Source organism: Helianthus annuus, chromosome 13 (genome assembly GCF_002127325.2).
Source record: "Helianthus annuus cultivar XRQ/B chromosome 13, HanXRQr2.0-SUNRISE, whole genome shotgun sequence".
In the NCBI taxonomy this organism is placed as follows: domain Eukaryota; kingdom Viridiplantae; phylum Streptophyta; class Magnoliopsida; order Asterales; family Asteraceae; genus Helianthus; species Helianthus annuus.
In genome coordinates, this window is record NC_035445.2 from 150,093,851 (window position 1) to 150,121,659 (window position 27,809).

The 27,809-nt window shown below is 35.6% G+C and overlaps 2 protein-coding genes and 1 long non-coding RNA gene across 14 annotated transcripts; 1 reads left to right on the top strand and 2 right to left on the bottom strand.

Moving 5' to 3' along the window:
• The first annotated feature begins 4,128 nt into the window (after positions 1-4,128).
• On the top strand, positions 4,129-6,426 carry LOC110899735 (40S ribosomal protein S3a-like). Its single transcript, XM_022146624.2, has 7 exons — positions 4,129-4,263; positions 4,357-4,404; positions 4,478-4,583; positions 5,243-5,380; positions 5,467-5,652; positions 5,768-5,968; positions 6,147-6,426. The coding sequence occupies exons 1-7, from the start codon at positions 4,253-4,255 to the stop codon at positions 6,237-6,239; spliced, it is 783 nt and encodes a 260-aa protein (XP_022002316.1). The 5' UTR covers positions 4,129-4,252; the 3' UTR covers positions 6,240-6,426.
• Positions 6,427-11,569: 5,143 nt separating this feature from the next.
• Positions 11,570-12,219, bottom strand: LOC110903375. Its single transcript, XM_022149364.2, has 2 exons — positions 11,881-12,219; positions 11,570-11,706 (listed from the first exon to the last, which is right to left on the bottom strand). The coding sequence occupies exons 1-2, from the start codon at positions 12,200-12,202 to the stop codon at positions 11,690-11,692; spliced, it is 339 nt and encodes a 112-aa protein (XP_022005056.1). The 5' UTR covers positions 12,203-12,219; the 3' UTR covers positions 11,570-11,689.
• A 2,929-nt stretch (positions 12,220-15,148) lies between these two features.
• Positions 15,149-22,069, bottom strand: LOC110899736. Of its 12 annotated transcripts, none has more exons than XR_004876331.1 (13): positions 21,735-22,068; positions 21,472-21,546; positions 20,830-21,080; positions 20,502-20,701; positions 20,254-20,389; positions 20,102-20,168; positions 18,744-19,215; positions 18,408-18,565; positions 17,878-18,152; positions 16,589-17,787; positions 16,393-16,482; positions 16,235-16,309; positions 15,149-15,675 (listed from the first exon to the last, which is right to left on the bottom strand). It is a non-coding gene; the product is annotated as an uncharacterized LOC110899736 (long non-coding RNA). The 12 variants fall into 12 exon arrangements; XR_004876329.1 differs by having other exon boundaries at positions 16,393-16,705; positions 17,673-17,787; positions 21,735-22,065; XR_004876327.1 differs by having other exon boundaries at positions 16,393-16,766; positions 17,673-17,787; positions 21,735-22,065.
• Between the last annotated feature and the right edge of the window lie 5,740 nt (positions 22,070-27,809).

The window sequence follows — 27,809 nt, forward strand, 5'->3', positions numbered from 1 at the left end:
CTGGCATGAGGCTACATGGTATGGTGACTATCCTCTCTTGGAGGATGATGTGTCACCTAAGCGCCACATCATAGTGCTCTTGAGGATGGTCCATCCCACAAAAACAATGGAAATGGAAGGATGATCCTACCCCACCATTTTCCTTGTTTTGTTTTTTTTAACATCCTCTTTTTTTCATATCTTCTTTATAAAATTCATTTTTAAATTTAAATAAACATACGGTAAAAAAAGTAAAGTAGCTTCTTTGTCTCGGTTTAATTTTGCTCGTCTAGTTTGTCGTTGGGACGACGCTTCAGAGTTTTCATCATCCGCCATGAAGATCTGAGCCGCATACATAATCATGTTTTCGAAAAATGCGTCATTCCCACCCGAAGATGATGAATACCATGTCGACGAAGAAGATGAAGAAAGTGAAGAAGGTGAAGACATGTTAAATTTTGAGAGAGAGATGGGGTGGTAGTAGGTAAAAAATGGTATAAAAATGTTGAGTTTATATAAAAAGGGAAGAGTGCTTATAAAATGTGTGAGAGATATGAGATTGTAGTGGGTGAAAAGGTGTGAAAAATAGTGTAAAAGTGGTGAATATTTATAATATTTGGTATGAATTTGGTAATTTTTTAAAAAATAGCCGTTTGGTTTGGTGTTGAAATTGGATTTTTTTTTTCAAACGGTCAAAACACATGGGAGAATGAAAAAGTTTGTCATTTAGTGCTCCGTTTCCAACGGCTTGTGGGCGACGAGGAGGACGAGGACGGGGGACGGGGAGGGGGGACGATGTTTGGACCGGCGCCGATCCTGGACGGAGGGGGACGACCCCCAATACCGTCTAGCCTGAGTGTCACTCGTCGCAATCATCTAATGGCATACTCAAAACTTTAGTTACAAATCAGACAAAATATGTTGTGAGTTGGTTTGGGACTCGTATCTTTTCGCAACCCACTTTTGTCATGGTTATAAAAAATTTGATTCAAAATCGAAAGTAAAAACAATTAAAACAAATAGCCCTCTTGTGTTAAGCTTCAAGAATAAACTCTTCAGCAAAGCCTTAAAAGACAAAATAATCTTATTTAATAAACGAGCACGAGTCTAAGCTTCATTTATCGAGCTCAAGTAGATTCGCGAGCCTAGACGATCTATTCTTTTTGTATAATGTGAATTTGATGTATAGAGTACAAATTTACTAATGGATATTATATATAATTAGTGTTAATACTCGTGAATTTCATGAGACAAGGAAAAATAATACGGTGTGAAATAATTGAGAAAAAATATATATATTCAAAGTTTTATCAACAACACACCCAATTTGTTTATAAGCAAATACTAGGTTAAAACCCCGTGTATTACACGGTTTGTATAAGTATAAATTTATATAATAAATAATAAAAACGATCTATCTTTAAAAAAAAACCCGTGTATTGAACGTATTGAACAAAATATAATGTCATATATTAATACATACAGTCGTCATAATTTATCTTTCAAAAATGAACTTTGATTTACTATTTACTTATTATAACATTTTATTTGTTTTTAATATTTACTATTAGCTTAAAAACAGATGTATTACATGGTTGAATAATATTGTCATGATGCATTCAAATTATGAGATACAATTATTTTAGTTAGTTTTAAGGACCTTCATGCTTGTTTATTTATTTTGATAGATAAAACACTCGTCTCAATTTTGTATTCAAGAGAGTTTATGGTACAAAAAGATGGAGATCGATCCCCACATTTTTATGTATTTCATATTTTTTTATGAATTATACCGTAAGAAATAAATTCTCTTTGAATGGAGTATAGAATTGTTATATTTTTTAAAATGATGTTCTTTCTAAATGTTGATGCAACGTGCGATGAATGATGGGTGCAAACCAATTATAACACCACGTCTAACATTACAAAGGAGAAACTAATTTGTCTAAATTTGACACTTGGAAGAATTGTGCGACTATAACGGTGAGTCCAAACCATTATAGTGATGCATCTAAAAACACTTATAGTTTGATAAAAGCATATGCCCTGGACCTAGAATTATTTAATTCTAGTGAAAGAAAAAACAATAATGCAATATAATCTAATCTAATTCTAATAAAGGATTCCAAATAATGTCACGTGGAGAAAGCATGAGGAAGTGACACGTGTTAAAAAAGATTTTTGTTTATTAATATAGGAAGATTTTAATAATATAAAAGATGGTTGTTGATTTTGCTTAATATAAAAGCCACTTAATAAAAACAATAGTAAAAACAAAAAACTGCAAAATGTTGGATTTTTCTCAATTAAGGTACATACGTATGTTTTCGTTTGTTGGAATATAATACTTTTTAATTTTTTTTCATAAAGAAATATTATTTAAAACAATTATTGTTGTTATTATTATTAATATTATTATTTATCTTTTTTATATAGTAAATAAAAGTCTTTTATAAAAAAGGTGTATCCTTATCTAAATTTTTGTTTAAAATTATTTATAGAAAAACAAATATTTATTCTTATCTAATTTTTAGTTTAAAATTATTATTGTTATTTAACATAGATAAATAGAAAAATAATGTGAGAAGACATGAGGAAGTGACACGTGTCAAAAAAGATTTTTGTTTATTTTTCATAAAAAAATATTATTTAAAACAATTATTGTTGTTATTATTATTAATATTATTATTTATCTTTTATATAGTAAATAAAAGTCTTTTATAAAAAAGGTGTATCCTTATCTAAATTTTTGTTTAAAATTATTCATAGAAAAACAAATATTTATTCTTATCTAATTTTTAGTTTAAAATTATTATTGTTATTTAACATAGATAAATAGAAAAATAATGTGAGAAGGCATGAGGAAGTGATACGTGTCAAAAAAAAAAGATTTTTGTTTATTAGGATAGGAAGATTATCCAATACAAAACTTTAATAACAAAAAAAAATTGTTTGTACTACGGATAAAACTAAAACCAAAACATAAACAAATGAGCAAAAATAAGTTTACCTATTACTAGTATATAGCTTTGCAATGAAATTTGTGACGATAAGTGTAAATAAAGATTTTAGAATTTTAGAGTAAAGTGGTCTGGGTCTATTTGACCGGGTTTGAATCGGACAAAAATTAACACGTTTTGACTCCTTACCCAATACACATATGAATATTACCTAGAATCTCCACTTCAAAAAGAAACCCACCAAGGTATATTAAAAAACTTGGAAACTAGGAATTTTAATACCCGGTTTTCAAGAAACGGCACTAAACCCTACTCGAACCCAAGTACATAGGGTATAATTTTTTTTTGTTAAGTAACCGTACCTGAACCCAAGTATATAGGGTATAATTTTTTGGTCTAGTAACCGGATCCGGACCCAAAGCGGTTATAACATTAACCGATTCCATGACCAAACCTGTTATTAGAAATACCCGGTTTATTCACATCTATTAGGGTTGTGCAACAGTTCAGAACCGAACCAGAACCGTTATATGCAAACTATAAGAACCGGACCGTATTTTAATGGTTTTGGTTCGGTTCGGAACCAGGTTAAACGGTTCTTGCCGGAACCGGTTGTCAATTAAATAAAAACAAATCAGACCGTTTAAAAATATAACTAAAAATTGCAACATCGAAAGTTTAAATCTTCCAACGTAATCGTAGAATAATAAAATGTTTCAAACCATAAAACGAAAGTATACAATGTTAAAAATGAAAGTTAAGTAAAACAAAACTTTTACTTAACCATCATAAAAAGGTCATTCAAACATTGTGTAAAAACTATTTCTACATTCTTTAATCCTAGAAACATACTTTTAAATATAATATTTAAAGTTTAAATAAATTATTGATTTTTTGAATATAATATTTAAAGTTTGAACCCAAACCGGTTCTAGCGGTTCCTTAACCGGACCATCGGGTATAACAAGAACCGAACCAGAAACCATTTTCTCCCAGATGTAAGAACCAGAACCGGACACTAAATACAACAATATAGTTCGGATTTGATGGTTCCTCGGTTTTGACGGTTCAGAACCGTAAATTGCTCGGCCCTAACCTCTACACATAATACTCAAACCCAAAGAGCCCAAAGGCAGAGCCCATAATGAACCAAACATAAAGTGTTTGGGTCCAGATTACTGGGCCGAAGTCTACAATCAAGTGTATGTATAAATCCAAAACCCACTCTAGGGTTTCGTTTACAGATCGAAAGGTAGGGTTTCTCTAGCAGCCGTTACCCCTTCTTCATCTGCTCACAGCTCGTAATCGTAACAATGGCCGTCGGGTACCACCGTCTCTCCATCACTTTCGCTCAAAACCTTATTCATTTGATCCTTATCTTACGTTTATTCGTGTAATTCGTATTGTGTTTGAACAGGAAGAACAAGAGAATTTCCAAGGGAAAGAAGGGAGGCAAGAAGAAAGCGTGAGTATTCATTAATTTTATTGAAATTTGTTGGAAATTTTTTAGTGTTTTGATTTGATGATGTGTGTAACAGTGCGGATCCGTTTTCTAAGAAGGACTGGTATGATATCAAAGCTCCGTCACTATTCAGCACCAGAAATGTTGGCAAAACCCTAGTTACTCGTACTCAGGGTACTAAGGTAAATTGCATTCATGCTTTTTTATTTAAATAAATGAATTTAGTACCTGCTAGTGTACATGATATGATCTAGAGCTTTCATATAGGGTTGACATACTGTTAGCTGTAATCTGCCCTTTTTATGTTTCATAGTGTTAAAAATAAGTATCTTTAATTACAAATGCATATATGCTTATGTTTCAAATATTGGCACTTTTGAGTTTTGACATTTGTTATTACTATTAGATTTATTTATATTTTACTGAACCTGTATCTTAAATATCGGCGCTTGACCGCTATTTGATTTTGGAGCGTTTTAACTTTATGGATTGTAACTATTTACTTACACATGTGTTGGTTCTATAAATTTGTTAATATCTTTCTTTGAATTTATAGAGATGATCAAGCACTTCATTTTATCGTAATTTTTTACCGTAATAAAATTTTGAAAATAAAAGACTGGAATGATTCTTTTTGTTATTGCAATATTTAGGGTTCTGCATAGATTCAATCTTATGCATATACATTGTGTATATTCTGCAGTTAATTTTCATTATACTACTTAAAACATTCAATCTTTGTCTTTGAAGAGTTGTTTCTGCATAAGAATCTATCAAGTTTCGAGAATTTTCTATTATATTGCTTTAGAAATGAATATCCAAATGTTTATTGTTTTATCAGATTGCTTCAGAAGGGCTAAAACATCGTGTTTTCGAAGTATCTTTGGCTGACCTTCAAAATGATGAGGACCATGCTTACAGAAAGATCCGTTTGAGAGCTGAAGATGTTCAAGGAAAGAATGTGTTGACCAACTTTTGGGTATGTCACGTATTCCGTCATTTTTAATTTTTTTTGTTTTATATCTAGTTAACAATATCCTAAGCACAACAATTTGCATTATTTAGGGTATGGACTTCACAACCGATAAGCTGAGGTCACTCGTTAAGAAATGGCAATCATTGATCGAGGCTCATGTTGATGTTAAGACAACCGATAACTACACCCTGAGAATGTTCTGCATCGGCTTCACTAAGAAGAGGGCCAATCAGGTGAAGAGAACTTGCTACGCACAATCCAGCCAAATCCGACAGGTGCATACGAACTCTTTTGAGTTTTCTATTTGACAATTATGGTTGCAGTGCATCATAAATAAGTATTAAGATACTATGTTGCTAATTTTTTGTTTTATGTTTTTTACTGTAAAAGATTCGCAGGAAGATGAGGGAGATCATGGTGACCCAAGCACAATCTTGTGATCTAAAGGAGTTGGTTCAAAAGTTCATCCCTGAATCCATTGGTAGGGAGATTGAGAAGGCGACATCCAGCATTTATCCGTTGCAGAACGTTTTTATCCGCAAAGTCAAGATTTTGAAGGCGCCTAAGTTTGACATTGGGAAATTGATGGAAGTAAGTTTTTATATTCTTTTGTTATAAAGTTTCATTTTTAGATAATTATTTATTAATGTGCAAAATAAATAAACTTTTTTGGGTTAAGCTCGTCGTGTGAAGGCTTGACCTACCAAACACTACTTTGACCGGTGATGAACAACACGATTTATGGTTCTCTACTTTTTACGATGTGTAGGTTCATGGAGATTACTCTGAAGATGTAGGTGTGAAGGTAGATAGGCCTGCTGATGAGCCGATTCCTGAAGCGACCGAGGTGATTGGTGCTTGAACAATAATTTTCTACTTTTTATTTTCTTTTAATTTGTTCAACCTCAAACAATATCAGGTGATGTTTTTTTATAGAAATTAGCATTGCTATTTTGACTTGAAGTTTCTATATCCAGTTTCTTGTTTGACATCTTGTATTATGGAGCATTGGTACGTCTGAAATGAGTTATGTATTTTGTTTGCACGTATTTTGGTATCGATGTTTTAAATACCGGTATGAACTGGCCTGTTATACTAGACACGGCTACGATTAAGGCCGGTAAAACGAAGACACCGCATAAGTTCTAAAACTGTCAGTAAGGTTGGTTCTATCGGTTTAAACCGTTAAAAACCTGCTGTACACTTTGTAGAATTTGATATCCCTGACCTTTGGGTGTGGGGCACACTACTTGAAATCATAACGTCTTTTTATAATTTCTGCACTGGAAGTAGGGTGTTCTTCAGGTTTCGGTTATTTGGACCTAGTTGTTTGGGTTTTTTGTTATGTCAATCCAATTCATAACCCAACCCAAATAAGATTTGGATCGGTTTTAGGTTTATTTAGGTCGGGTTAATCGGTATAAGGTTTTTTAAATACAAGTTGCAATGCGTACTTATATAAATTAACTTGACATGATTAATATCGAGTAAAAAGCACAAAATGTGAAATAAAAACACTCCTAATATGATATTTCATTCAAACCCATGCGTTAAACATATATATTAACTTAATGAGCGACAAATACAATAAGCACAAAACCAAACCGTATCAACCGAACTAAATTTTTTTAGTCGCTAAAAAAACGGCAAAACATCATGTTTAAAATATATGCGACTTTTATAGTTATTATCTATGTATTATTGTAATTGACTATTTTTATGTAATTCGAGTTAATCGGGTCAAGCCGGTTAACTTTTTTTCAACCCAATTACCGACCCGAATACTACGTTCGGGTTTTGGTTTCCATCTTGTTTGGGTTCGGGTTAATAGGGTAACACCATAATCGGGTTCGATTAACACTGCATACGACTCACTCGAACTCTTCACCGGCTGCCCTACAAAGATCAACTCCGTCAAATCCTATGACTCAAACCTCATCGCTTACGCCGGCGGATCTCTCCGAACCTATGGTCCAGAATCCTCCACCTCATCCGATCGTTCATCTCAAACCATAGAACTAAAACTAGAACCATACGTGCTCGGTGCTTCAACGAACTGTTAATGGATTTTCCAGGAGACCTATGCTGGCTATGGAGGTTTTGACATCTAGAGAGCTGTTGAGAGAACATTTTAGGTAAAAAGTTTGAGCAATTGGAAATATGTTGGCGTAAATGGGTTTTGAGATCTTTTAGTTGCTCCTGCCATTGTTGGATTGAAAAAAACATGGGGTTTTACAGTTAAAGAGAGGTGGGTGAGTTGGGTTGGAGGTGGTGGTAATGGTGGTAGAGCTGGCAATTCTGACATGAATACGATAACACGACACAAACCTATACAAAGTTAACAGGTTTCGTGTTTAACCTTAACAGGTTTCGTGTCTATAACAGGTCGACACGATAAGACCTGTTTAATTTCGCGTCTCGTTTGTGTTTACGTATTTCGTGTTCGTGTCTTATCGTGTTCGTGTTTTAACAGGTTGTGTCCGTGTCTTAACAAGTCATGTCAAACACGATATGGCATGTTAAGACTTAAGAACATTATACAATACCTGTTAATGGCTAAATATCAAACATATAGTAACAGGTCATGTTCATGTCTTAACATGTCTTGTTCGTGTCTTAACAGGTTATATGATACGTTGGTAAATTTTTCGTGTCTTAACAGGTCGTTTCGTGTAACCTGTTTATTATCAGGTTTATGTTCGTGTTTGGAAAATCTGACATGATAAGATTTCGTGTCATGTTTATGTTTACCTGTTTCGGGTTTGTGTCTTATCGTATTCGGGTCTTAACAGGTCGGGCTGACACGATATGTCAGCCAGTGGTGGTGGTAAGTGGGTGGTGGTGGTCTGAAGGTTAGAGAGAGAGAATACTAATTTATTGTATTTTTATATATATATTTTTAATATTATTTTGCACAATATCCCAATAGTCCATAGATATTAAATATTTGCATAAGTGTCTATGTAATGGTAAAAAGACAAATATGTCATATGTGAAAGTCACATGGCCAGATTTAACAGAAAATCAGAGCCGGCCCTGAGCAAGTGCAGGATGGGCTTGTGCTCAGGGCCCAAACCAATATAGGGCCTGAAAAAATTTTAAAATTTATTTATACATATATATTTTAAAAAAAATCTGTATGTTTTTATAAATATATCCTTAAAGGGTCTGCGTATAACAAAAAAAATGTTAAGTGGGTATGTGTTATAAGTGTGTACATCATATATGAGAATGAGATAGGTAACCCTTAAAAGTTAAAAGGCCCAATGGCCACTCTGTGCCTAATTAACAGGCCCAGGCCCCAATTGGTTAATAAACAAACGTATTTCAAAAATTATAACCCAATTTTGGGCGCTGCTGGGCAATAGAAGAAGTCAGAACGTCGATCATTCACGCTGGTCACTGGGTTCATTCATTCATCATCATCGAAGCGGAGGAGTGGATTGATAGGTCGAAATCGAGTGAAGAAGGGGTTTCAAAGGGAGATTCCAGGGTTTTGTTGGGTGGATAATCTTGAGATTAAGGTATAAAATTCTTGAGATTCTTGTTTTATTTTAGAACCTTTAGTCTTATTGTGTGATTTCATATGTTTAGGGTTTTTAATTTTTATATATTTGATTGAATGATTGATGGGTTTATCTTAAATTAAGATTCGCGAATAGGGCCCAAATTTTTTATCTCGCACAGGGCCTTTTTTTTTTTGGATTTCCGAAGACGGCCTTGAGAAAAATCTAACTGTTAGAGTTAAAGGACAAAACGTGCAAAATTTTAAAACATTAAGTACAAAACACATCAATTTTAAAGATAAAGGATACCGTCTCAGAAAACTTGCGATTCACTCTTGATTTTTTTTCTTTGTAACGAATGTTTTTACAAAGGCACTTTTTGTATTGTCACTAGTTAATGCTCGCCCGCGTTGCGGGACGATAGCCGAATAATGAGCGAGTATTAGTCAGCTCATTGATACAAAAACAATTAAATCGAGTCAACCAATTAAAATAGAACACTTTTATAGTTTTGATAAAAAAAAAACTAAAATAATGGCAATATTGTAATTTTTAACTGAGGGGAAAATTGTATTTTTTGACTGGGGTAAATCGTAATTTGCCAAAAGCTAAAGTAATGGCAGTACTTTAAATTTGAACTAGGGGCAAAATGTAAATTTTCATAGGGGCAAATTCGTAATTTTGAACTTGGGGTAACAACGTAATATAAATTTGAACTAAGGGAACAATCGTAATTTTAAGATGGAGGCAAAAGCACAATTTTATTTTGAACCAAGGGCAAAATCGTAATTTTGAGTTGGGGGGAAAAACGTAATTTTATTTTGAACTGGGGAAAAAACGTAATTTTTAATTGAGGGCGAAATCACAATTTTTTAAACGGAGAAAAATCACATTTTTGAACAAAGGGCAAAATTGTATTTTTTAGCTGGGGGCAAACACATAATTTTATTTTGAACCCGGGGCGAAAAGGTAATTCTGAGCTGAGTGCAAAACCATAATTTTATTTTGAATGGAGGGAAAAATCGTAATTTTGAGATGGGGACAAAAGCGTAATTTTATTTTGAGCTGGGGGCAAAACCGTAATTTTAAAAAGGGACAAAAACGTGATTTTAGAATGGATATAAAATAATAAACTGGTTGGTCCAATGGGAGAGTGTCAGGCAAAGTCGTAATTTTGAATTGAGGGCAAGAGCGTAATTTTGAGATGGAGCCAAAAAGCGTAATTTTATTTTGAGCTGAGGGCAAAAACGTAATGGGGGAGTGGCCTATTCCCCCAGCTTATAAATGTATACGTAGGATAATTTTATAATGGATATAAAACAATAAACGTGTTGGTCTAATGGGGAGTGCCAGACTATTCCCCTAGCTTATAAATGTATACGTAGGATGTATACGTAGGATAATGGCTGACGCAATTGGGCTAGTGAACGTGGGTCAGTTTCCTTAAAAGAGAATTGATGTGGGTGTATAGGAGTTGTCGAGCTACTCGAAGCTGGGCCCAATTTGTCATGTGTCGTTTTCTTGATTTGAGATTGAAGAAATGGGCCCGAGCCTTGATTACACAAACCTGAACATTGTAACAATCGTTCCTACATTTAGAGGTGTGCACAAATCAGTTATTAAAAAAAAAAAAAAAAAAAAAACGGGTTCGGTTATTAACCAATTCGGTTAAAAGTCAAAATGGTCAAAACCGGTTTAAGAAATAACTGATTCGAGGCTGCCTAAAGTGTTACCTGTCAAAACTAGTTTGGTAGTCAACCAAAATAACTGAAGTAAAATGCCTGAATAGTCCTTGTAGTTTATTAAAATAATACATAGTCCTCAACTTTTGATAATTACACTCATGTTTCCTGTGATGTTACACTTTATTACACGGATAATCCCCTAACAGCGGTTTTAAATATACAAAATAAACAAATTTAAGTTCATTACAAAAAAACATAAATTCATTGGAAAAAAACATAGAAATTTCGAATACATATTGTTTTTTTATGTTTAATATTCGTCAAGCCACTAATGCTCCATTGTTGCGTAGTGCTCGTCGAGGTTGTTTTATTTGCCATTTTAATCTATAGACTTATTACAAAAAATAATAATGATAATTAGTTTATCTAATAACCTTCGTCATTGGCTGTCAACAGTCCAAACTTTAAAAATAATCACTGGCAGTCCCAACTATTAACATATTGGCCTCCAATGGACCCTGACTAACAGAACCCTAACGTCGTTAGTCTCCGGTCGCCGAAAAACTGTTTCTGGCTAGAAAAAGGTTCCTGAAGGTCCGATATAAGGTTATAAAGAGGCTTGGGACGAAAATGTTGAGTTTTCCGGCCAAAAAGTTGAGTTTTCTGGCCAAAAAGAAGTTTTTCGACGAAAAAAGAAGTTTTTCGATGACTTCAATAATTAGGGCTTTTACTAGAAAAAAAGTTCCTAAAGGTTTGTAATAAGGTTACAAAGAGGTTTGGCACGAAAATGTTGAGTTTTCTGGCCAAAAACGTCTTTCCGGCGATCGGAGACTAACGACGTTACAGTTCTGTTAGTCAGGATCCATTGAAGGCCAATATGTAAATAGTTGGGACTGCCAGTGATTATTTCTTAAATTAAGACTATTGACGGCCAACGACGAATACTTAGGATTATTAAAATACAACATTTCTTATATTTCCTACAAAGACTAAACAGAAAGTAATAATACACCATAATTTGGATTAATATTTTCAACAAAGACTAAACAGAAAGTAATATTACACCATTGTTTTTAACCTAAAGGAATACATATATAAACGGTTTAGCCGACAATCAACCATTATGGAGTAGTCACACCTGCAAAATTGAAATACAAACACAAATTAAAATTAAAATTAAAATTAAAATTAAAATTAAAATTAAAATTAAAATTAAAATTAAAATTAAAATTAAAATTAAAATTAAAATTAAAATTAAAATTAAATCAAGATCGAGTAAAACATGAAAATAAATGTATCTAAAGAGACTTACTTCCACATTTGAAATGATGAGGAACTTTTCTACCACAGCTTGTTATGAGCCTAACGGCTCGAGCGATGCCTCCGACCGCTCTAACTAACTCGGGTGTGACATCCGGACATATGCACTTCGCATGGGTAACCCTTACCCGACGGCAACACTGTGCGCTTGGACGCCCTCCTTGCAACACCGAAGAGCAGGCATTCACCGCTAACTGTTTCTCATTATGGCATTGAGCAGCACTTGGTCCTGCTCTGTGCTTGGACGCGTTCAACCCGGATATGGCTAGCACCATCATCATGGCCACCATCATGATAGTAACACCACCACCCATGTTTTTGGTATATGTTATTGTTTTGGTCACGTTGCATTTTATACCCAAGTGACATGGGTAGTAAATAGCTAGAAACGGATGATGACCACATACTTGTTAGGTATAAAATAAAAATAACCTTTTACTGTGTAGTGAATAGCTAGTAATAGAGGATAACCACATATGTTTTTAGGTGAAGTATCATTTTAGTTTTTACATCATTTAATAAACAAGGAAATAATGTGTTAAAGCCTTATATAAGTATTAAGCATGGGATGATGAATTCTACCTATATCACGAGAAATTCATACTAACTACTTCTCCGTTCCATTAAAAGTGTCATATTTTGCATTTTCAAAGTCTTTATTTATACACTTTGACCTTAAATAATTTTGTTTGTGTTAGATAATAATTTTGTATGATTTGAGTGTGTTTACAAGTGTTTTTATCGGGTTAATTTTCATCAAGTTTTATATAACACAAAAATATATAATTAAAGTCAAAGTTTATAAATAAAGACTTTGAAAATTCAAAATATGACACTTTTAATGGGAACGAGGTAGTATTTTTTTAAATTCCAACTACATAGGGACTAACTTTCACGTTATTTTTTATGCATGCGTTTTGGTACAACAAGCAAGATTACTTGTACTGAAAGTTTAAAAATAGTAATCCTATATATAGTACACTGAGATGGGTTCCATACATATATGATATCACTTTCTACTTCTGATTTGTAACACAAAAGTTGATTTTTTCCCACCGACACACAATTCACAAAATTGAGTTTTTCCTACCGACACACAAGTAATATTTTTTTGGGGAAAATTAGGAAATTGATCAAAGACCAAGTTGACTTACGAACTTGGCCAACTCCTGCGTTGGTGGAACAACACATCACACATCCCAATGCACGTGATGCGTCTGCAAACCAATTGTGACGTCTTTGATTATGTGACTGACACGTGGCAATCCAGAAGGCGGACGCATCGGAGGCGTGTTATGTGCCTCTACTAGTAAGCCCATGCAGGTGTCAAGAAGGAGAATGGTCACGTGGTCAATAATCAATCTTTTTATTAATTACTTGTTTTCTATTTTTTAGTAATAGTGTAGGATGCTAGAATGGAGATCGTGGGGATGACCAGTTCTACATGTTTCCATGTTTTCCAATTTTTAGGGTAGTAGTGGTTTAGTTGTTGGTTTGTACCTCTTTAAAAGGGGATGAATTAGTCTTTTAGATTTTATGAATGAAAAATATGAAGAATTATCTCAAGTCTTGCTTCTTGCTAATTTCTTGAGCTTGATCCACTCAACGGATTATCTATCAACCGATTGGTACTTATCAAGGCGTCTCCCGGACGCATTCATAACGGCTTGCGTCCGGCTCCGTGCCAAGCGCCTGCCGTGCCAAGCGCCTGGCTCAGCCCTCTCCCATCACTAGTCCCGATGTGTCTTTTCAGACGCCTCCCATGCGTCGCTGAAGCATCCTGATGCCTCCCATTGAAGCCTTTGCCGACGCATCCTTGCCGATGATTCCCATGCGTCGCTGACGCATCCCGAGTGTCAGTCTTTGAAGGCCTTTGCCAACGCTTCCCATGCGTTGCTGACGCATCCATGTGTCAATCTCGGAAGCCCTTTTGCGACACTTCCCATGTGTCGCTGACTCATCCACTTCTTAGAAGCCACTTTCCGTACAACTGTCTGTACACAGACGTATCCCATGAGTCTCCCCACGCTTTAAGCTAAAACCCAGTAATATAAAAGATTTACTCGTTTTTTCAGTTATGAGGACCCGTTACCCATAAAAATTTATCTCCAATTTTTACTATCAACTGCATTTTATCTTCAACTTTTACCTTCAAGTGATAAGACTGTTACATTTGTGGTTTACACCGGTAGCAAGTGGGAAGTCGTTGACGGGAAGCTTGAATACGTAGTCCAAGCAGATTCATTTAGACGTGGCTTTAAAACTCCTACAACAATTTCTTATAATACCTTTTTCAAAAATGTTAGTGATTTGTGTGGTTTTCAAAACATCACACGATTATCTTACAAAATGTCAGCCTTTACCGATCCTATTGATATAATTGACGATTCTGATCTTACTTTTTTTTTTCTACCTTGCTTAAAAAAATCCTTATGAGTTGTTTAAATTATATGTTGTGCAAGAAGTTGGTGTTGATTCATCTTCTTGTGCTCTTCCAACGATTTCAAATGTCCCCATTTAAATGATTTTGTTTTTCCCAGTAATGAATTTAACGCAAGAGATAAACCGGAATTAAATGATAATGATATTTGTACGTCTGAAAATAAATGTCAGTTTTACGAAGGTTATACTTTCCGTAACAAGCAAGAAATTGAAATCGAATTAGGAAAAATGTGCCTGTCTGAATCTTTTTCGTATAAAGTAGACAGATCATCAACCGCTCGTTATGAAGTATCTTGTCTTGCCAAAAATTGTGAGTGGAATTTCAGGGCAGCTAGTCGGCAGTCTTGTGATGTTTTCCGTGTTAAACATTTTAAGAATAAACATACATATTCTAAGACGCAGACACATCCACACATGCGTCAGGCAAACCCACAGGTGGTGGGTAGCCTATTAAAAGAACAATTACAAGACGATGGGCGCATCTAAAAACAAGTGTTTGATAGGCTGCTGGTGGCACATGGAAGGCTGCTGGCGGCACATGGTAGGCTGCTGACGGTGTTTGGTAAGCTCTGGGGGTTGCCGGTGGACGGTTCAAACATGCATACGACTGGGTATCGACAACATGTGGAATAGTTTGACGACGAGAACGTCATCTATCATTCGATTTTCCGATTTCACCACCACCCATATCTTATAAGTAGTTTTGATAGATAATATTGATAATGTGGTCTGCTAGTTTTTATATAGATAGAGCCACGGAATTGTCAAATTTTTTTAGATAATATTGTTATGTAAAAAAACTAGAAAAAAATAACACATGGAACAACTTTTTTAAATTTTATAAATACAATAACTAACATAGATCACAAATACAACAGGTTTGATTCAAATACAGTAACAACAACAAATACAACAAAATGTTATTTAGCGATAATTAACATGGTGTGATTCTAGGTTCCCTTTGTAGGCGAGTTCCTAAAAAATTTGCTTTGATCCTCGACCCTTGAAGAGAATCATTGATCACAACCGTGTTATCTGCCAGGTACGGTCATCCATAGGCTATGGCACTTCTAAAGCTCAAGAAAACGTCATTTTCAAACCATGAAAACAACTTCGTTTCTATTTGTAGACTAGCCTAAGATCCCGCGAGTTTCGCGGGTGGCTTAACACAAACATATAATATGTTCTGGCATTGAAGCCCATGTAGATCATCACTTTTGTTCTAGGCCTTTCCAAACTTAGGCTTCACGTCTAAGGGTTGAAACAGGTCCCAAACAGGCAATACAGGACCCTAACCGGTACAAACCCATAACCGAACAGAATGATCACTTCCCTCTCCAAAAACCTGTTACATACCAGCGAACCTTTAATAGATCAACGAAAGGTCATGGTTTTCATCTTTTGATTGACATCAAGTTTATATAAACTTCAATATCTAAATTCTTATTTAAATTCATATTAGTTCATAGAAACAATGTTAACCATTGAAGCCATAGAAAAGCATTTGGCAAGCATATTTTAGTCCAATCCATTTGCCAAAATCTACAAAAATTACTCACTTCAGTGTTAACAATTCAACAATAGAAGGGAAACGACACACCAAACTCTTCAGAAAAACACAAAACCAACAACTGAAGAAAAATGATACACTAAATGCTTTAGGAGAACACAAAGTTTTCATTCATGCATATATACAAACAGCTGGGGTGCATGTTATAATCCAATCCATCAAAAGCCATAATAGGATAAATAAAGTCTCCATAACAGTAGGCATACATAAACAAAAAAATTACATTCGAGCATATATACAAACCCTTAGATGGCTGTTATTAATACCATTTGACATAGTTACTTTAGCATTTTTCAATCCAAACAAACGTCTTTGATATGAGAAAGTAGCTTACTTATGTTGTCTTCAGCAATGCCAAATCCTCAACACCAGAAGTTGCCCGCAATGTGCCATCTTTATTCATGATAACCTGGGTTGCATGTCTCATATTAAGTTTTCCAAGAAAAAAATAACTGGAACATACTTAGATTGAACTTTGGTCTAGGGGCTAACCTTGAGATATAGCAATAACGATGTGCTTAGAAGATGTGTAGATTGAACTCATAAAAGGCAGTCTTTTTCCCTATAATAAGCTCTCCTAAACTGAGAAGTTAGGTTCCCAAGCATGAAGACATGAAACTAAAATATGAAACTAAAACCTGTGAAGAATTACTAAAAATGAATTTAAATAGGAGTGTAATATCTATACCACTGAGGCGTACGTATAATATCTATATCTGAGGCGCCGCTTCGTATACGATTTCCTCCGTTCCGCCTTGAGGCGTGCCTCAGTACCGACGCCTCGGCCTTTTTTTTAAACCATGGCCTAGATCGGGTCAAGTTTTAATTTCCGATCATGGAAAAAGTGCTCAAAGGAAACATTGGTCCTAGATTTGCAAAGATTGTATTTTATAGAGTAAAAAACATTTTAACATATGTATTTTAAAAATAGTATTATCATATTCGGTATAAATAATTCTTGTGGCCATACATCCAGTTTTAAATTTTCCTTTTCTATTTTTTCATCTTAATTCTTAAATGAAATCAAATGTCTGGGATTCTATGAGATCCAAGAGTATACCAAGTCAGAAAAGAAAGATGTTTGGGGTCAACTGGATATCTTTATCCGCACAAACAAAAAGCTATTTGCATCTATGCATTTGGTTCAGTGTCATTTGAAATAAAACCCCTTAGATAGTAATAACTCTCTTGTATACCTAATATGGCTACCCCCATAAAACACGTTACAAATAATACATAGTTGCTACTTAACTTCGATAACACAAACTTTTAGTCATTGTATACTCGATGTCTTGATTAATTTATTAGGCAACTAAACCCATCATCCCATCAGCTTGAGAACAACTCTAAGGCAATAGTAAAAACAAATAAATAAAAAATAGGGGCCATTACCACAAGCTGAAATTTTACAATGGATGGTAAAAATTAGAGGCCTTAATCCACCTTTAGAAAAAGAAGAAGTTATGTACCCCCAATTTCTTTACTTGAAAAGAACCTACTATCATATGTAAAGAAAAGTGAGAATAAGAGTCACGCCTAACACATTTTAGCTTCAAAACTCTGTTATCCTATCCAAACATACAACTAAAAGTTACACACACACCTACATACAAAAAAAGTTAAAACTTTAATGATCAATCAAACATTTTGACTTCTGAAAGTCAAGCACTACCTGAGACACCACTTGATTAGTGATCACCACAACCACACCAAAATTATCTTGCTTAGTTAAAGAGTATATATGATGTAATAAGAATTTGTGAAGTACTCACACGCCTAGAGTAGCTCAAATGATGTGGGCCCTTGTGTGGTATCTAGTCTTGCGTACCAGTCTCATAAATTGCATGTGCAGAACCATCAACAAACACCCATCTGCCACTCTCAACCCTGTGACAATTAGGAAATTGCATTGCTTTCTTGTATTAAAAGTTCATCCAATGTAATATGTGTATCATAGAGAGGTTAAATGACACATACCTCACTAAGACAATTATGAAACATATTTAGAAACTTGAGGACAAATTTCACAGCAGGCTTTCGTCTCTTCTTTCAAATCAAGCGTTTCAATTAAAAAATGACATCACCTCTAACATCAGCAAGCTCATGACCCCACAGAAAATTATGGGCCAGATAGTGTTTGAATTCCTGAAGCGGTTGATCCCAATGCACCAAAAGCGTGCATTGACCCATTTAATTAACCCAAATTGTAATTTTGCATCGAGTTCCCATTTGCAAATGTTTGGTCAAGATAGCTAATACACATGTGAAATGTCGTTAGTTCTGCTAGACATTTTATCAAACAGTTGATATGCAATCTATACAGATCAGTTTAAAAAGATCAAAAAAGAGAACCTCGCCTTTCTCTTTATAACGCTAATAATCGTGTCACCCTCATAAGATAAAACGCTAATAAATAAAACTTTGGATGTAATCAAAACTGGAAATTATTGCCAAAGCATAAAAAACAGCTAAAGTTATTGCAAAAATTAACAAACTTTGGCAGTTACCTTGTGTAAACGAAACCGACGCTTCAGCCCCTTTACTAGTGCCACTTGAAAGCCTCCACCATTTACAGCCATTTCAATTCGATCTTACCTCATCTGAATTGTGCTTTATATTTAATCTTGAAACAAATCGCTTACCTCATCTGAACTGTCACTGCCATCTGAAGATTAACATAATAACACTAAAATTCAAACAAATATTGCACATCATAATAAAAATATCATATAGGATTCAGACCCAGATCACAATCATAGACAAATCTATAACCTATTCGTATAAACAGTTGATATAAACAAACATATAACTTGCACAGAATCAACAAAAGGAGATTTGGTTACCTTGAATCGTGTAGATTGCAGATGCTTAAACCATAAGGAAGATGAGGGCAATATCTAGGGTTTAGAAAAAAAAATCAATCCGATTTCAAGGAAATCAAGAATTAATTTTGATTCAACAATGCTTCATCCCCTTTACGTTCCGGAATACCCCTTCGTAGTTCACATATCAATAATCAACAGATGTGATGGTGTATAGAAGAAGAAGAAGAATCAACAAATGCGATTGTGTTTGCGATGGTGTTTCTCCGAATAGTGTTGTTGAATGAGGCGATTTAGGAGAATAGGGTTATTACATGGTTTATATAGCCGGGTAAAAAAAAACGGGCTTGGAGCTGCACGCGGGATCCGTATTTACTCATCCATTTTCCTGCCCAAATCACAAAAAAGCTTGCAGCACAACATGACACCTCAGTAATATTTCTCATGACTGGATTCAGTTCCTTAAGTTTCCTTTCCTAGAGTGCACATATACCTACATATAAGATATGCATTATTTATACATCAATGCACTACAGTAAAATGATTGCACATTTTTTTCAATCAAAACAGAAAATCTAAATGATTTAGACACTGAGCATACTCACAGATAATTTACATTCTCACCATTCATGATATGATCTTAAGATTACTTTTGATACTTAAACTGAATTTTTTATTATTGATACATTGACCATCTATATGGTAAATCATTTGAAACACCAAGTAAGCCATCTGGCGCAGTTCATATATATATGGATGAATAATGTATATACTTCAAAACGAACAGCTTCACACTCGGTTAATACAACTCTATCCTTTATAGTGTTATGCCAGTTCATGTAAATGGTTTAGATATGACCATTCTCATCACTTTTAGTCCATTAAAACTGCACATAAGCATCCACAAAATGAAAATAATAATTATAAAGTAAAAAAACTTGGTTGTGAACTTACCAAATTTAGGTAAGATCACATACCTTTTCCCCATTTGATTGTTTAAAACATGAAAATGATATTATCAGAGACAATAAACTGAAGCAATGACTTTGGTTCATGATCAAAACTGCAGTTGTCTCAGCAAACAATACCAATGTAACATATCTTGGGTTCACGAATAATGGACACACATAAAATAGTATAAGCTATTTATGCAAAAGAGCCAAACGTTTGTGAGTGAGTTGTAATCAAGTTGTAAATGTGTCAAACGGTTCATAAACATGTTGACGGGTTGAGCTTAATAAACATATATTTTTATTTTAAACGTGTTGATGGTCAACTTGTTTGATTAAACGGGTTAAATACGTGAACCTGAACACTACCAGTGTGTTAAACAAACAATTTATATGCAATGAAACAGAGGATTTCGGTAAACGGCAGACCTTGAAAGGTTCATTATCAGTTCTAAACCTGTTTCCATGAACATACTTTAGTCAAACAGGCAAACCCCTACATAAACATCAAAATAATTATTAAATTTGAAAACATCAAAATCATAATTAAATTTAAAAACATCAAAAATCACAAAACATACAAAGTGTTTCTTGATAAAATTACCCAAAATTCCACTCTACACAAACAAATGGCCCAATCCTTAGATGCATATACATCCCAACTTTCTGAACCAACTCTACAAACTTTACCAAATCATATCTTCCTTCAAAATTATACTACAAAAAATATAATAATAATAATAAAAAAAGAATTCACCCAAAATTACCATTAGTTGAATTTCTTAATGAGTATTTAAGTATTTGATTTTATTATTTAATACACAGTTACCTTTTTTCTCGTCGAAAATGGGGAGCAACCCAGAATCATACACGTTAAACAAAAATTCTTTCAAATCACCGAAAAGATGAGGTGTACACGACACGGCTTACCTTTTTCTCGCTGGAAATGGGGAGATGACCGGAAAACAAACCATAGTCCTTAGAGCCATTAGTCACTTATAGAACACCGCCACTACTACCGATCTGACCCTGTGAGGAACAACAACAACATAACATCAGCAATCAGACCACAAACCAAAGTTTTAGGGTTTGTGTAAGTGAGAGGATGAAAATCAGTCGTCAGCTCACATATGATTATAAAAGGTAAAGTGGATTACCGCCTAAAGAATGATAATTTGGTCTTGATTGAAGACCTGTGACCAGTTCAGATCCTATCCGTACCTATACCCGTCAAGATTATCCAACAAAGAAGTTGAGGTGGAGTTTATGTACATTGTGAAGTGGAAAGAAACCGATATTCCATATGAGAGTCGAATGAAGAAATACTCCCAGACTTCTTCACAGCCACATCATCTGGAGATCCATTGGTTTTCGATTATTAATTCGTGTGTCACGGTTCTCCTTTTAACTGGTGACAAAAACAACCGAAAATTAAAGATGCTCAGATATAATGATACGAACACATTTTTCTGGGCTTTTAAATGTGTAATCAAACTTAAATACAACAGGCCTATTATAAGATTAGCATACAGATGGAAAACTGAATTAAATTAGATTAAATCAAAACACACCCATGTAAGCAAATGTTCGATATTCATAACTGATTGGGGAAAAACAAATCGCATCTTATAAATCAAATGTGAAAAAGTGTGACAGCCAAAAACAAATGCACCAGATTGAAAGTGTCCAAACCCCAATTAACCAATGGATGCAATCAAAGGCGACAATAATTTTAATTGACTGGTTTGCTTCTTTAGAATCAGAAATCCAAAAAAAGGTTGGAGTTGCGTGATGTTTACCTTCAAATGTGGAACTTTTGAGCCCTAATCGTTACCAAAATTCATCAAGATTGTGTAGATCATAGACACAGTCAACTGAACATAATAAAAAATCTCAAACATGATCAGTTATTTAAGAATAATTAAATAGAAAAACACTAAAAATATAACATATATAATCGAGACCATCAATCATGATTTAAGAACATCAAACACAATTGGAGATTTCAGACACGACTCGAGATTTCAATCATTAAAAAGATGAGCATAAGAGAAAAACAAACCTGATGATTAGTTGTCTGTAATTGCGATCTAGGGTTTTTGAGGTTGAAGGCGCAAAAGCTACAGGAAGCTAGGGTTTCTTTCTGAAGTGGGTGTGAGAGAAGAGAAAGAGGGTTTTGATTGAACAGTGTGTGAGAGAAAGGGCGGAAGGCTTCTCATGTTTTTTAAGATGATAAAGATGATAAATAGCAAGGGTTGAAGATGATAAATATCGTGGATGAGAGTTTTTGTGTTTGAGATCGCCGGAGAATCACCTATACGATAATTAGGGTTTTGGAATGATACCGGTGATGAAGCGTGTTTGAGATGCCGCTCAAACTCAATTAGGGAGGAGTATCACATTGCCACGTGGCATCTAGTAGCTTAACTTCATGCCATGTGGCATAAGTTGGTTTTGCTTTATTAGAAGTAGTAGATTATCGAAAGAACTAGAGATAGGCATTGTATACAATTGGTTGCATATAAACATCTAATTTTCGTAGGTATTTATAGGGTGAAAATCAAAATTTACAAATAATTCGAAAATGTTAAAAAAAATATGAAAAAAAGAATAAGGAGATAGCCAGACAAGCGCCTCCAATGCGTCTGCTAGTCCTTCAAACGAGCCACTCAAGGAGCTACTAGCCAGCCAACCAAGCGCCTCGGGAAGCAGCGGAGCCAGACGCATCCGCCTACTTTTTAGCCGGATGCGCTGGCGGCTGACTCCTCCAGTTAAAATATATACGTGTCACACTGCTACTGGCGAACGCGTGGAAGGCCGGATGCGCTGTTCCACCGACACATGAGTTGGCCAATTTCGTAAGTCAACTAGGTCTTTGTCCAATTTCGTAACTTTACCTATTTTTTGCATGGGTTGTACTGTGAAAGAGTTGTAACTTAGCCATAGTAAAGCTTATATGTTACAAATGTAAAGAGACCCAAATTAAAATAACCATGGATGATGGATCTTACAAAAACGCCTACAAAATGTAAAGAAAATTAAAATAAAGGAGAATATTCACTCAAAAAAATAAATTACTATATAATACAAAAAGTAACTTCGGTTGTCTCAACGACACTCGCATCCCTTCGTTCAAAGGCACCGAATCATTTAAAGTACACACCGATTCAAATCTACTTTTGTAAAATTTGCACTTTCCATTTAAAGGGCTCTGTTTTAAATTTAAATCGACACGCCCTTCAAAACTCTCATCACCGTAACCGCCATACGGCACACCGACCACCAGCAATCTCTCATCACCGTTACACAACCGCTACCGGTTACCCATCGCATCACTTCATCTAACACAGAAAGGCACTAATTTATATTGAAGAACCAAAAAACCGTAGTTAGGCCGGAGCCTGTAAACGAGAGTTTGGATCTTGTCAAAGGTTGAGAAAGGTTCCTGCAAAACAGAAAACCGTTAGGCTCGCCGGAGAGATGGGAGGGCCCCTCTGCGACCACCCTCCGGCGTGAAGATAAGTATTTGTTTAGAGAGAGTAAATAGAGAGAGAAAGTAAGGACGGAAGCTCAGAAAACTGTACTTGGTTTTGTACTTGGCAGGGTATTTATATTAGTCAACTGAGATGACGTCATCCGGCCAGACGCACTCGAATGGAGGTTCGTCTTCGGAGGTACGTGATGTGGATCGGACACGTCTTAGGTGTCCGTCCCAGTGGAGCACGATTCGTCCTGATAATAGTGTCCGACATCGGATATGCATCTTCAAGTCCCCTAGTTTGTTAAGTCTTGGTGAAGACTTTGCAAACTGAAGTTTCAAGTTTTTGTCTTATGCGGATGACGTGTCGTTGCTGGAATGGTTTTAAACAAATGACGTGGTGTGTTTTGAGTGGTGGTGATGTGATGTGTGTCACACCCCGATTTCCACGTGTCTCACCGGTGGGCCCGGTGGGGGATTTCCGTGACGTAGTTGGCAACAATATAGTCAAACCACACAATATATATGAATGCACAGCGGAAGCAAAAGATAAATATATTATATTCCGAATAAAAGTAATATCCAAGTATTACAACGGAAAGTAAGGGATCCACAGGCAGATCTATAAACATTGTTCTACAGACTTTAGACACCTAGAACTTGCAAGATTCCTTATTAATGTCCTGAGCAGCTTCCAGCCTATTACGTACTTGTACCTGTCACTTAGACTTTTGAAAATACGTCAGTTTTCACTGGTAAATACACTCAGCTGACTCATTTGAAAAGAGTTTAGGAAAATTTATTTAGATGCACCAGGCACAAATTATTTTGACACTTTGATTAAAATGAACAGAGGCAAAATTAATCTTTTATAACTTGAGACAATCATAATTATGATCTTGTATACAGATTTACATGTTCGTTGTACGTTCAGGGCCCGATGTAGAAACCGAGTCAAGATTAACAGACACGTCACAAGTATAGGCCCACTGAGCGTGAGATACCGTTTCCCTTATGCAACTGTCAGGTGTATGCCTACACCCCGTGCATAAGACGTGACCATTTTATAATACAATGATGTCAAGGATATCCGGGACATGGTCATTAACCCCTAAAGGCTTTTATTTCAAACAATACAGATCAAACCGGGTTACCTCAATAACTTAATCACAATCCGATTAAATATTCAATACCCGACCAAGCGGTATTATTATACCGTATCCCAAGCCCGTATAGGGAAATAAGTTAAGAGTATTTACCTGAGCTAGCTCCTGTCTTAAAATAGCAAGAATAATAACTCAGCCGTATTCACTTAAGTAAGCGTAGGTACAATTTACCGGAAGGCTCTAGTCTGGAACGATGGTATAAATAACCAATTAGAATGCTAACGGGTCTTTAATTAAGCCTAAGCTTAGACCGGTCAGTCTTAAAGAATTGTTAAGGTTTAATCGCGTGAAAGGCGAAAACCGTGAATGGAGTGTGATTTTGACCCAACAAGTTTGAAGACTTGTTTCATATGGGTATAATAATCATACTCTGGATTTTTGGGGTTAAAACATATAGTTTGACCCATTTCGGCTAAATTATGTAAACTAGTTACATAAGCCGAACCGTGCGCGCAAAGGACGCAACGGGTATCCGTTAGAGTCCTACATTGTTTTCCTAAGCCAATATACTTTAAAGAGGTTGTGGCATCAGTAGGATACCTTCCATAATGCCCGTAACGAGTTTAAGTTAATAATATGCCCCGTAGGGGTATTTTGGTCTTTTTAAAGATTATAAAAAGGGTTTCTGAGTTCTACAGGAAATCTGAGTTTCCCGAACAGTTTATAAAGTCCAAAATACTTTATTTATTATTTAAAATCAGTAGCAACTGGAATCGGGTCAAAAGACCTTGTAGAACTCAAGTTATGGCCGAAAAGGGTATATTCGGTATTTACCGAACCGTAGCCATAACCGCAGGTTATGAGCAAGGTAAAAATAATTAAAAATCTTTAAAAATCCCAAAATATTATTTTACATCAGCGAGTAAAAGTTTTGGTGTCGAAATCCGGGTTTAGATAGGCGTTATGCTAATTGCGCTATTTAATTACTAAAGTTTCGCAATTTGCGCTAATTGGCATAACTCTTATTCTGGACCTCGGATTGACATGAAATTTTAGGGACATGTTTAGAATTCAGTAACCAAGGTCATGATCCGCTCACATGTCCGAAAATCTCGTTTAAATTTATAAAGGGCGTTACGGTCAGCTTTTAAGTAATTAGCGGAAATGCGTAAAAGACTCGGAAAATTAACGAACCGGTCACAGAGGCTTATACCATCATGTAACCTGGTCCTAAGAGTGTCCTAAGGCATATCTATACCTTACTAAAACGGGTCAGAACCGAAGTCAAAGCAAAAGTCAAACTTTTGCGACATTCGGCTCCGAACCGGGTCAATATAGCAAATGGTCGATTCAAACGAGCGTAAACGAGTTTATATACTTAATATCATGTTTTATGAGTGCCAAAACAGGTTTCATAGCATATACATTACATATTATGTATAAAACGGCAAAATGGCTTTCTGTTGACTTTTTAAGTGCACGTTTGACTCGACATTCGACATAGTTAGAGCGGTGATCAGAGGGAACCTCTTTAGGGGTTTATTACCCACATAAATACCAACTCATAACTACTTTTGATCCGACAATTCACTGGACCATTTGTGAATTATCTCTATGACAACCGTTCATTACGACGGTTTGGTTTATAAGCTAAAACCATTGAAAAACGAGACCACAAAAGGTTAGGCAACTTACAGAAGTTTAATGCAAGACTTAGGAATATAGAAGGAAGCTTGAGAGCTCCAAGAATGATCAGAAGTAGTGTTGTGAGGTGTGTTCTAAGTTGTGAACTATGTATGCCTATTTATAGTAAAGTTTCACCACAACTTTTGACACACAAGTCCCCCAACTAACCACAACCTTCCAACATGTGTTCCTAATGTTTAGGGGTTGTTTAAGGGTCAATTGGAAAGATTTAAATGCATCTCTTGGCGTTTAGAAGGCTGAACAGCCAATTTAAGCATGTTTCTGCATCTGGGCGTCTGACGCGGCCCGTTTGGAGGAACCATACACATATTACGCGGGCCGCCTGAAGTTTAAAAAATCAGGCGCGTTCAATCATAGGCTCGCGGCCCGCCTCAACTTAACCCGAACCCTTACGCGGCCCGCGTTAGGTTTATTTTTCAAGATTTTTGAATCTTTTATAATCATGACTAAATCTTGGTAATAATAACAAAATCTTTAGTAATTAATAATGAAATCTTTAGTAATCATTAACTTGACCTTTCGGGTTTTGAAGGGGTAACTTTGCGATTTAGTCCTTGATTATTTACTGCTAAGGGCCTCGTGTTATTTACTCGCTTAGTTAAGTCCCTGGTTAGTTTATTTAATTATTTTGAAAGCCTTAACTTTCATTATTGACGCTTTTAACCCTCCTCATACGAATTCGATCATAACTTTCTCGTTTTAAAGCGGAACTTCGCGGAATTTATACAGTATATTCTAGTGAGCGTATAATACTGTTACAAAGCCTCGGGAGCGTTAAAGGGTCACTCAGAGGTATAATTAAACATGTTGACACAGTTAACCCCTGTAGCTTGTAATCTCTCACTTTCTTCCACGTTTCGCTTCCGTACGATCCATGATTCATTCGTTTGAAGGTATAAGCACTACTTAGGGTTACTATACAGTATATTTACCCTTCGTTGACATTTATAACCCTCGAATTTACATACTTTCAAGGTTTGTCAACTTTAGTCCTTTATTTAATATTTAATGCCACGTGTAAACTTATGACACGTGTTAACACATTATTGGACCCAAAATTTCGAGGTGTTACATCCTCACCCCCTTAAAATAAATCTCGACCCGAGATTTACTCAAACAAATAAGGGTATTTTTCTTTCATCGTGGCTTCAACTTCCCACGTGAATTCGGGACCTCTACGGGCATCCCATTTGACCTTTACAATCGGTACGTGCTTCCTTCGAAGCTTTTTCACCTGTCGATCTTCAATCGACAATGGTTTCTCCACAAATTTCAAGCTCTCATCTATATGCACATCTGTGTGTGGGATCACCAATGACTCATCGGCGAAGCACTTCTTTAGATTGCAGATGTGGAACATATTGTGAATTCCATTGAGCTCTTCTGGTAAGTTCAACTTGTAGGCAACCGGTCCGACACGTTTGATAACCTCGAAAGGTCCTATGTATCTCGGGCTTAGCTTGCCTTTCTTACCAAAACGCATCACTCCCTTCCAGGGTGACACCTTAAGCAACACTTTATCACCTACTTCGAAGTGAAAAGCTTTACGCTTTTGGGTCTGCGTAATTCTCCTGCCTATTCCGGGAAAACTTTGAGACGGTCACGAATCTGAACAATCTTGTTCATCGTTTCGAACACTATCCCTGGTCCGGATAATTGGACATCTCCGACTTTCGCCCAACAGACGGTCGCTCTACACTTTCTACCGTATAATGCCTCGAAAGGCGCAGCCTTAATGCTGGTATGGTAGCTATTGTCGTAGGAGAATTCGATTAACGGTAGGTTCTTATCCCAACTACCACCCAAATCGATCGCACATGCACGTAGCATGTCTTCCAACGTTTGA